General features: G+C 42.8%; 1 protein-coding gene across 2 annotated transcripts in view; it reads right to left on the bottom strand.

Moving 5' to 3' along the window:
- Window positions 1–1,764: 1,764 nt before the first annotated feature.
- Window positions 1,765–11,416, bottom strand: part of SENP1 (SUMO specific peptidase 1) — a 59,592-nt gene continuing 49,940 nt past the window's right edge. For both annotated transcript variants that reach the window (XM_030835268.2, XM_030835269.2), the window contains 5 exons: window positions 7,399–7,602; window positions 6,449–6,528; window positions 5,441–5,525; window positions 4,822–4,917; window positions 1,765–3,869 (listed from right to left, as the gene is read on the bottom strand). In XM_030835268.2, the coding sequence (XP_030691128.1) occupies window positions 3,807–3,869; window positions 4,822–4,917; window positions 5,441–5,525; window positions 6,449–6,528; window positions 7,399–7,602 (528 nt within the window). In that variant the 3' untranslated portion in view covers window positions 1,765–3,806. The remainder of the gene's footprint in view (window positions 3,870–4,821; window positions 4,918–5,440; window positions 5,526–6,448; window positions 6,529–7,398; window positions 7,603–11,416) is intronic.

The raw sequence follows: 11,416 nt of genomic DNA, 5'->3' as shown, positions 1-11,416 counted from the left end.
CAGCAGCTATGATCTGTTCCATTAGGAAAGACTGACCTGCGCCTTAACTCTAAGATCAAGCCAGTGTTAACACTGGCCTTAAACTTGACTTTGAATCTCTACCTTGCCCAATTTCTATTCCAAGCAGCATTATGACCCTCAATAACATTTCAGAATCTTAGACTTTGACCAGACCCTGGACATCTGGTTCAACCACTCCCAACTGGAATTCTCCCCACCCTCTCCCTGACAGGCCAGAGAGGCAGCCTGCACTAAGGTTTCCTCGAGGTTTATCTTGTAGCTAAAAGTCTCCTAGTTTCCCATTTCTCTCCCACAGGGGATGCATGTCTAAGTACTCTTCTCTTAGTGGTGACCAGCATAACCCCATTTACCCTTACGTTACGTCACTCCCCACCCCCAAAGCTGGGAATAGGAATTATGGGCTCTTAAAAGACAGATACTAGGATTCAGCACAGGTGAAATAAGGCCTGCGCTATTAGGAAAGCTGTTGGGTTGAGCCTTACTTGTCCCTTCCCAAATTTTAGGATGAATTTGAAGCTGTGGACAGATTGCTCCTGGGTAGGGAAATATGGCCACTTTGCCAGGAGCTCAGCATGTAGTCTGAGTCAACAACAGGGCCTGATAGCATTTCACGTCCTTTTCTGACTCTCTTGAGTATGTGAGCTCCCAGGATGAAAGCATCATATTCCACCCTACCTCAACCCCCCTGGCCCATCCAGGTGGAGCAAAGGAGAAGACAAGTGCCGAGTGTCAGTTGTCTCTCTTACTCTGGGTTAAGACATATTTGAGAGCTGGAGGGATGGCACAGGAGAAGGACCAGAAGCTGAAACGTTAAAAACATTGGGGCTCTGAAGTGAACCCTCTCTCTCTACCCACTAGAGCCTTTTATGGGCCACGTAGAACCAGGTGGCGATGGACAGACTATGGAATATGGCTGCTGGCAGTGCTTTCCCAGGCAACCTGTTTCTATCCCAGAACACTAAAACTTTGGGGCTAATCTTGCTAGGGGCAGTGGGTAGAAGAGGCTAGCACAATTACAAGGGCAAAATAAGAGAGAAGTTGATACCACAGAGAAATATGTAGCACCTCATATACAGAGGAGTCAGTTTACACAGTCTCCAGGCCAGATGAGGGAAAAGCGCTTACATTCAACCCTAAACAGGGCTGCCGGGAGCAACGGTGGGTCCCAGGTGACAAATGGAATGGAACTAGCCTCTGTGCCTCGCACCATGTATCCTCAAATGGGCAGGAATGGTCTGATTTTCTCTGTACAGGGTCCAGGAGTGATTGTTCAGACTGGTTTCTGCTGAAGGCTTCATATCTGGCATCTAGAGCTTATCACCCATCAAGTGTTCCTTTTTTTAGGGGAGGCAGGTAATTATGAGCACTGGACACAGAGGAGAGGGGAAGATCAGAGAAAAGGAAAGCAATAGGCTTTAGTTTAAAGCAGGTTAAACAAGACATTGGTAACATGCCCTTGGCCATGGAATACAGGAACGTCCTAGTTTTCCCCCCTGTCATCAAGGTCCACCCTTAAATGAAGAAGAAAGTTTCCAGATGCTAGTCCTGCTCTTCTTGGGCAGCTCTCTGGAAAGAATGGCCCCCACTGTGTTAAGTCTACTTGGTTCCCACCCTGGACCACAACCTGTGTCTCAGCCTGGCCCACTCATGCAGGGCATCTCAGGATCACTAACTTCACCTTGTACAAAACTGCACTGGTCAGAAAGTGGGGCCAAATTCAGACAGGCTTAACAATTCCTTGTATATTTTTCAAAGTGCTTTTGTTGCATGTTTCATTTTCTGCTGTACATGGCAATAAATATTTGTTGCTTTGGTCTGTACAAAAAGTCTGTGAGGAAGGTAAGACAGATGTTATCTAAATGGACAAACAATAAATACACAGAAGTATCTTGTTTTGAGTCCCCCAGACAATAGCAAGAGTGCCTGAAAAACTCAGGTCTTTTTGATTCATGGTCTAAAATCTATACCATATTGTCACCTTTCAAGTTGTCACTTAAATACATTAAGTACCAAGAATCAATGTTCAGGAGTCCCACAATGAGCCTGCATGCCATAGCTCTCTAAACGAGAATGTGAAAGTCCCAGGAACTCATATATAGAAAGCTATTTATTTCCTGTAGAAAACACCAAAAAAACCCAAAACAAAACAAAACAAAACAAAACAGGCAAGAAAGAAAGAAGAAAAAAAAAGAAAACAAACAAACAAAAGGTGGTCTTCCCCCTAAAGGCAGGCAGTATGAAAAACGTAGGACATCTAGTTGCTGGAGTGGAAAACAGTAACATTCAGTTAACAATGGAATATTTAAAAAAAATAGTTTTCTTTTCAAATTGTAACCTGTGGTAACACATAGAAAAATGTACTAAACAAGCTTGATATAAAACAGAGTAAAATTTTCAAATAAGCCCAGGGAGAAAGCACAATGTTGGAAAGGATGAGGTACATGGGAAGAGAAGAAAAGATTTCGTACAAAACTACCTATTACAATACAGAAAAAAGTATAAAATGTTCCTATTTTGGAACTTAAGTACAAAATGACACTGGCATTGGATCATTTCACTATCTAGCCTGAGGAGCGCTCAGAGGGTGGGGAGATGCCACATAGAACAAAAGGAATAGCAGTTTTTCATTCTCAGGTTGATCAGTACAAATTCCACCCGTTTTCCAGTTGAAAATCTCGCCTCCCTCTGTAACCTCTACCCCTAAGCCAAATCCATCCAGGAATCAAAATATTCTGTTAGGAAGTCCACAAACACCCTACACATAGGGGCTGGGATCTGTGCGTGCTGGAGCTAAATTTGGAAAATGGTAATAAACCTACAGGCTAAAATGGTGAACACATTCAGCCTTCAAAAAAAAAAACAAAAACATATCCCTGTGAAATATATATATATATTAAATTCTCTGTGGTTAGAAACATATTTAAACTAGCTAGCCACAGACCAAACTAGACCTGCATTCATCCAATGCTGGAATTTTATGCTAAAGACTGAGGTCCTTCTTCTTGGTCAGAAGTAGGTAGCAGTAAAAGTGGTGCCTTGTCGCTCCACTAAACCGCTCCCTGGGTGGGTCTTCCCCATATCATGTGTTGTGAGCACATGCAAGCCTCTGCTTTTAAGGAAAGGACTGCCTGGGACTTTGGGGTCCATCCAGGGCTCACGTGTTGTGCCTCAGGAGAGGAAGAAGCTACAGATGATAAAACAGCCTTGTACAGAAGCAGACGGATTTTACAAAGGGGCATATAAATAGGAAAAGTCCTGGAGGAGGGAATTACGCAGGTGCCCCAAAGTCCAGTTTACAGTCACTTTCCCAGTGACATATCTTGAAAATCCTGTGTTTATGTATGTGTGCGTGTATATGCTGGTGGTTTTCATCCCTACCTTTTTGCCCACGTCCTTTCCTACCTCTTAGTAAGGCCTAACAACAAGAGTTTACATGAAATCAAGAGTCTTTCCAAGCTTCTCTCAGGCCCCTAATTAGAGACTGAGTGAGGCTGGAGCCCTTTGAAAATAAGATGGCAGAACTGAAGAAGTGAAAAGCAGTCTCTCTCTTCAGCTTAGGGATGTCCCTCACCCCTTTCACAGCACCAAAGTTTCTTTGCAAAAATAGTATCTGAGATACAAAAGGAAAGGCAGATGTGCTTGTGAGTGCATCTCTCCAGGGCCTGGTCCAGGATCAAGGACTTTACAAGAACAGAGGGTTGGGAGCAGCTGTTTCCAAGGTCTCTGGCCGTAGACAACAAAGAGCTGGTCTCCCACAAGTCCACGTTTGCTAATTGAGACAGTCTTCACAAGAGCTTTCGATGGAGGATTTCCCAGACCATCCGCTTCCGGAAGTAGGGCATGTGTTGCTGTAGGGACACAGAGACACCCTTATTTTCATTTCTTGTATGCAGACCTAACACTCCTTTCCGTCTTGAGGTTTTCAACTAAAATAACCTCAGCTGAATTTCTGATCTTTCAAATGGCTCCTTCTTTATCACATGTGATTTTTTTCTTTCTATTGCTTTTTTCTATTACTATCTTTATTGCTATTTTCCATTGTTGTAACCTTAGAAGTTTTGTTGGGCATTGCCAGGAGTCCCCAGGGTACACCCAAATGTCTCCAAGAATTTTGAGAACGGTGTCTATCAAGTCTTCTATGTTAAACTTTTAAGAGGATATGAGATCCGAGCTTGAAAACCAAAAACTCACTTTTTACAGGAGATGTTATAGGAACTGCAAGAGTGAGCTCCACCCAAGGGCTATGGTGGAAAAATCTTGTAAAGCCATTGATTTAAACAGAAGTAAAGAGTTAAGTGAAGGACACAGAATAACCCCTAATCTCTAGTCTCAATCCACCTTGGTCTCCGAAGGACCACATGGACAGAAATAAACAATCACAAACTATAAGAAGACTGACCAGCTGCATCAAGTGAGGGGCAGCGGAAGAGGGCAGCATAACAAATTATACTAGATCAAGGTGTGGCCTGTTCCAAAACTTAACTGCTACCCAAATAAAGGGAAACTATAGGAAACTTGCTCTGGTCCCAGTTCTCTGCTTCTCACAGGATTTGAGGTAGGTGGGAGAGATGGGCGGAGAAGAAGGCTCTGCCCATACATCACAATATGTGATATATGGTAACCCAGGATGTGGCCTATCACTACCCTTTTTCTTGTGAGGCGGCACAGGCAGTAACCACCCGTGTCATGAGCCACAAGCTGAAGCAGAGCCCCTAAGTGGAGCAAGTGGAGGGAAAAACATCTATCTGGCAGCCTGGAGACAGGGTGTTCATAGAGCTCCCTCCTGAAGGCTTGGCTCACCTGTGTGAAGTTGATTGGTCTGTCTTTGGTAATGCAGTCAGCATATTTGCAGGCAAACATGCCACAGTCGCTTCCATTCATCTGCTGTGGAATTTCCTGAAAGGCCAAAAACAATAAAAAAAGTGACATCCTTCCAAGCTTCCTTCTTTCTTAGATTATAAATAAGAGCCAAAGGATATAAATTTTACAGGTTTCCCTGAATTTTGAAGAGATGACCCTGGTCCCCCACTCAGAACAACAGAGGCTCAGAGAAAAAAATTCAGCATCTCAGTCCAGCCTGTGTATTTCATATTAATCACACAGGAGACTATCTTAGATTTCCATGACACCCAAGGGTGTAAAAGCTGGCCCCTCCCACAAGGGCCAAACAATCTGCAAACATTTCCCACAGATGAAAGTTTAGCAAAATAGCTGGGCGTTTATAAAACCTAGTTCTTCATAAGAAACACAATACTAGTTTCCCACAGATAGCTTACTCTATCTTCCCCAAGGAACCAAACGACCAAGCTGAGGTGAGGCTAGACACTAACACAGAAGGTCTCTGGGGACCAAGCAGTAAAATCCTTTTCTTTCTAATACCCTAGTCTCAGGATTTCCATCTCATCAAGGAGAAATGTACCTGGCTTTTCTTGCTGAAGAGTTGCCAGCCATTGGTGTCAAACTCTTTCCTTTTCTTGTCAATGCTTTCTTGCTTCAGGTATTGCCTAAAGGTATTGGGAGAGAATGAGATGAGCTTGGGGAGCAGTGATGACAGCTGCCACTGCAAGAATGGGGTTGACAATCCTTAGGAAGTTTTCTTCTGCGCGTCTAAGGAAACAGTATATACTACTGGGCAGGGAATCTTTGGACTGCTAAGCTTCCTTTGGAGGTCCCATAATTCAGGCCTGCCCTGTCAACCCAAGAGAAGCATGACATCTGCCTTTGATACCCAGGCTCTTTCTACCTACTGTCCGTCCTGAGGAACAAGTTCTGATTCTTCTCCTTGGTTTATATGGGCCTACAGAACTCAATCTAATGGAAGAAGAATGTTTCTCCAGCAATACTGAGGTATTTATTTATTTATAGTCTTGATTCTCCTGCGTGAAAATTCAATCCAAATCAACAATTTGTTGAGTGCATACCTCATATACAGCACTCTTCTCAAGTGTGAACTGCTCACCATTCTGGAACCCAGCCCCCTCCTGGTTGCCAAAATGGTACAGTGAGGAATAGACATTTTGGAAAGAGAAACAGATGGGATATGAAGAGATTTGCATTCTGGTTCCCAGTTGAGCCACTAACTAGTAGGACCTGAGCAAATGTAAGTCACCTCTGTGGGTCTTGGTTTCTTCATCTGAAAATTTAGGAGGTTGGAGTAGATGATTTCTAAGTAGTTTCTATATCTATATGTATATATCCACTCTATATTTAGAGCACTGGGACAGTAATTAGCCCCATTAGGGTGTATTTTTGGTATTATATTATTATTAAACTTTACTTACTTAGATGGAAAATACCCATTCTTATTCAAGATAAAGATTTCCTTTATTAATCACTACATTGAAGGGATCAGAGAACTGAGTTCAATAGCTGGAAAAACATAACATATACCCAACATCAAACCCTTTGTCCTCAACTCCCTACTTACAAGAGGATCCTGCAGGCTTCATTGTTTATCCCACCCATGGAGTCGTAATAGGTAATATTCTTCTTTCTAAAGTCTACAACCTGGGAATTAAAAAAAAAAAAAATCTGTGTTTATGAAGTGAAGAAAACTGGTTTCTCAGCTTTTTCCTTCCCTGGAGTTTGGAACCTCCTGCCAGATTTCCTATGATATCATGACAAGTCTGATGGATGCTTAGCGTTATACCATGCTTAATCTGCAGAGGAGAGAAGAACAGGGGGATTATTTACTCAGAACTGCGATGGGGGCTAATTGACTGGCGGCTCCAGTAATTGCCCTGAAACCTTTTTCTAGTATTCAGGTTCTCCATCTGCACTGTGGGTAACAGTGAAGAAAAAACATGCTCTTCAGAGAACGAAAGTTGAGTGAGATAATGTCCATACATTTTCTGAAAGATGGTAAAAGAGTCTAGGTTTTGTTTCTTTACTTGGAGAATTTCCTTTTGGCTTATGCTTTTCAAAGGTAACTCAAAACAGACTGTGAAATACTTTTTATACTTTTATTAATATATTAAGCTCATGTATCCATGTTCTCAGAGTCATAAAAAATATTAAATTACCAAGTATGCAAGACAAGTCATGATTAGGCAGAAAATAACAGTCATAGAATCTGAGTTGGCAGCATCAGTAAGAAGTCACTTTTACTCCCCATGCCTTGCCTTTAGCCTGCTTTGACTTATAACTCCCTTTTTAAATATTTCCAGAAAAGGAAAACTCCACAGCTTTCTTCCAAGACTAAGTATCTCCCACTCTTGACAGGGAGTTCACTGATCTATCCAATTTTTAGACAACTAAATGCTACTTTTTCTGTCAGTCATCTAGTGAAAATGTAGAACTAATATTCACTACTCTCTGTGTATTCTATAATTACATAGATTTCTTTTAAATTCTATCAGCAATAAAAGAGGCACTCACAGCAAGACACCAGTGCACTCCCAGGTGAATGGGCACCAAAAGAATGTCAACAGAAAAGACATCCACTTTCTTGGTCCAACGTTTCACTGCTTGATAACCAGCCGTTTTTAACTTAGTGAAAAAAAAGGTATTAAATGCATGCACGCTTGGCAATCCCTTCTCTTTACTTCGCTCCATCAGCATATTCATGTAGAAATTGATGATCTGTGGGAAGAAAGTATATGTATTAAACTAGATACTCCAGCCTTTCAAAATAGTTGTGTTGTAAGAAGGAAACACAGTTGCTATATTGCACAGCATAGGTTAGTTTCCTAATCAATTCAATTATGACTTCAACACCCAACAGCCTCATGTCCCTGTATCAAATTCTGACTAGAAGGGAGGAAGGTGTTGAGGTGGTTAGAAAGAGTGAAAACAGAAAAAGCTGATGTGTGTGTGTGTGTGTATACACACACACACACACACACACACGTGTATATATATGGGTTCGGATACATATGGGAAGATGTTGGTCGGATTTGTAGAAGACTGAAGATCAGGTTAAAAAAACTGGAAAATGAGGAGGAAGGGGTGGTACAAAGTGAGACTCAGAGAAAACGAAAGGAAGGAGTACAAGCAGTTAAATGAGGTACACACTAGCAGTTCCTTTAATCTATCGGGACTGTGCGAGTAATTTAAATAAATCCTGAGCTCAGAGTCTAGTGTTAATAAAGCTAAGATCAGTAGTTCAATCCTTCTATGTAGGTCTCCTGATTCTGCACAAAGATAGAAAATTCTACTCCATGACTAAGGATTGCATTTTCAGCCTAACAAGCCACCTAGCAGAAGCAAACTGTTTTGGCCTCAAGTAGAATTGAGTGACAGAATAAACCATCAACTATACTGGAAAAACATCTCTAAACTGGTAGTAGCTCAGCAATGTCACCTTTACAGAGGCAGACATGGATACAGTATAACCTACATTACATGAGACCTGAAAGTAGAATGACAAACATGAAGAGTAAAGTTCTCCCCCAGAACCTACATGGTTAGCTGCCTCATTTTTGTTGATTTCATTTATGCCTTCAATATCAAGTACAAGTGAAAGAAATTAAAATGCTTGATACAGGAGATATGTTAATGAAACTATGTTTTCTCTAACAATGACTATGTCGTCCATGGTTCCTTTAAGTCCAGGACTCCTTGGTACCAAAGCTTGAAAGTTACTGTGCCGGAAGTTACTGCACACTTACTTTATGTGGCCAGCTGAGGTCAGGCCAGTGTCTGTCAACTGCAAGGAATGAATGGGCTAACTGATCCAAAGCTTGGAAATATGACTAAGAAAACAGGCACATTTTTCAGAATGCTTTTTGGGGAAAGGGAAAACACCACCGTCCTTTGACAAATATTTACACACTAGAATGCCAGAGCAGTGAGCTACTGCCCAATAGTAGGCAACTACATGCTGGGGAGGCAGCAGGGAACACTGCCAGGAACACACCGGAGCATGGTCTAGACCAGAGAAAGGGCCTATAGATGAGGATGCCTAAGCAGTTGCAGGGAAACCACATTCACCATGAAGCAGAGCTCTGAGGGTGGTGGGAGGGAGAGCCAGGACTGAAGAAAGACACTGTTCTTCCTGCATCTCTGAAGACAGAACAACAGGCCCAGAGGACTCAGGTTGTGGTTAATTCTCTGCTGAGTGATGCCCAACAGGTAACTGGAGCTCAGTTATTTACAATAATGACAATGAATTACACAATTAGGATCACAGATTTCTCCAATCCACGTTTTTAATCTAACCCTGCCCCCGAAGATAATGGTGCTAAAGGATGCTTCTCGGCTTGTGAAGGCAGCCAGGAATGCAGGAGGATCTGCTCAGCAAGCACAGATTTCACAGCTATAATCTACGTCCTCTAGTGAGAGAAAATCAGCAGGAAGGGACTGATTCCTCTGGCATTCTATCCCACAATATTAGCCATGCTATGAGGCTAAATAAACCCTTCAATCCAGGGGGTGAAGTGAACAGGCAGACAACCTGTCAGTCACTGTAAGCCAAACCCTCCAAGGGGGCAGACAAGTTATGTATTACAACAGGCAACAAGGACTTAGGACGGAAGCAGAAGAAATCAGAGAGAGATAAGGATAGCCAAGCACATGAAAGCCACGGAGATATATCTCCCCCAGGTGCCCATCAGAGGGGTATACCACCTTTGGGATCATTACCCTGAAGTGAAAAGTATGACATAAATGAGTGTCACGCTACACATGACTATCCTATTTTTCAGGAGGAAAGAGTGCCAGAAACCAATTAAGTTTAGCTGGACCTACACAGACTGAGCTGTTTGGCTTCTTATTTCATTTTGTTATTTTGAGAGAGTGGACTTATAAAGCTAAAGACCAAGCCAGCTGAACAGGAACAGAGACCTAGTGATCAGGACACCACACTAAGAATCCCTCTTCCACTGCTTCAGTTCTGCCTCCAACCAAGGTTTCTCCACTGAGAGGGAAATGGCTTCCTCCAAAGTCAGCTCATTAATTAGCTCTATGGAGCGGTCTGGGTTCTTTTTCATTTCTACTGTATCTCAGTAGGAGGGAGTTTAGTGGCTTCAATGCTCCCTCCCATTAACCGAGGACATGTAATCTGACATCTGAGGCAGAATTTAGATCCGAGTTTTTCTCCTCAGTTTTTCAGCTCTTACTCTATACAAATGAGGAAAATCGCCATAGTTCAGCCAAGACACAATCATACCAAAAAAACAAGCTAGGAGTTAGGAGAACAAAAAGAATCCTACACGTCATCTCACAGAGGGCTGAAGATAAAGGAAAAAGAAATGAGAGAAGGGATCACAGTGCTTCAGATGAAAGAGGAGCAGTGATGGTCAGAGCGTTTGCTTGTATTTTGTGAAGACAAGGGTCCCTCCCCTTCCATGGTGAGAGCCTTTCTGCACACAGGACTCTCTTAGCTTCAGAAGATCTTCAATTCCCTTTGGAATAGGGGGCTAGGAGTAATAAGTCAGCCCTGTGCCTACTGTTTGTCTTGCACTTGTCCCTCTTTTGGGGGCCCACACTTGCCTCTGCTTGCTGCAGCTCCTGGTGCCTGAAGAGCTGCCCTTCCTGCTGCCTTCGCAGCTTTGGCCATGAGTGCCTACTTGTCTATGCAGCCCTGTCTGGGGGTGGAATGGTTGTTTATAGTGTCTTATTCCTTTGTGATTTTATTTGAAGAGCTGCCAGGTTGAAGCTGAAAAAAGCTTCTCTTTAAAAGAAAAGCCTACCATGTTTTCAAACTAAGGACTCAATCCTTTTCCTGTATGCTACCACAATGACATAAATGACTGTTATTTGTATCCTCCTTCTCACGCAGTAAACCAGCCAAACTATTGTTTTTTCATGCATATAGAAGTAAAACATTTCACAATACAATCCTGACTTTAACCCTTTCCAATTTCACACTTTGAACCCTTATAATTGACTTAGGAAATAAATGTTCTAAAAGTCCCGAGCATGACAGTGTTCCTAAGCAGAGACCAAGATAACTTTCGGGGGGAAAAAAGCTGTTTTCCTATTTTACCCCTCCAGATTTTCCCCTCTACATACTCATTCTGAATTTTTTTTTTTTTAAAGATTTAATTGTATTTATTTTTGGCTGTGTTGGATTTTCGTTGCTACGCACAGGCTTTCTCTAGTTGTGGCGAGTGGGGGCTACTCTTCCTTGTGGTGCGTGGGCTACTTGCGGTGGCTTCTCTTGTTGTGGAGTACAGGCTCTAGGCGCGCGGGCTTCAGTTGTTGTGGCACGCGGGCTCAGCAGTTGTGGCACGCAGGCCCTAGAGCTCAGGCTCAGTAGTTGTGGCACACGGGCTTAGTTGCTCTGGGGCATGTGGGATCTTCCTGGACCAGGGCTCGAACCCGTGTCCCCTGCATTGGCAGGCAGATTCTTAGCCACTGCGCCACTGGGGAAGTCTCCCTCATTCTGATTTTTAAATTAGACTTATCCTTGTCAACCAGAAAACCCGAAAGACTAACCAAGCAACAACCCCTG

This window comes from Globicephala melas, chromosome 10 (genome assembly GCF_963455315.2).
Source record: "Globicephala melas chromosome 10, mGloMel1.2, whole genome shotgun sequence".
In the NCBI taxonomy this organism is placed as follows: domain Eukaryota; kingdom Metazoa; phylum Chordata; class Mammalia; order Artiodactyla; family Delphinidae; genus Globicephala; species Globicephala melas.
The sequence above is the reverse complement of the archived record's forward strand: the minus strand, read 5'-3'. Positions and strand labels throughout refer to the sequence as shown.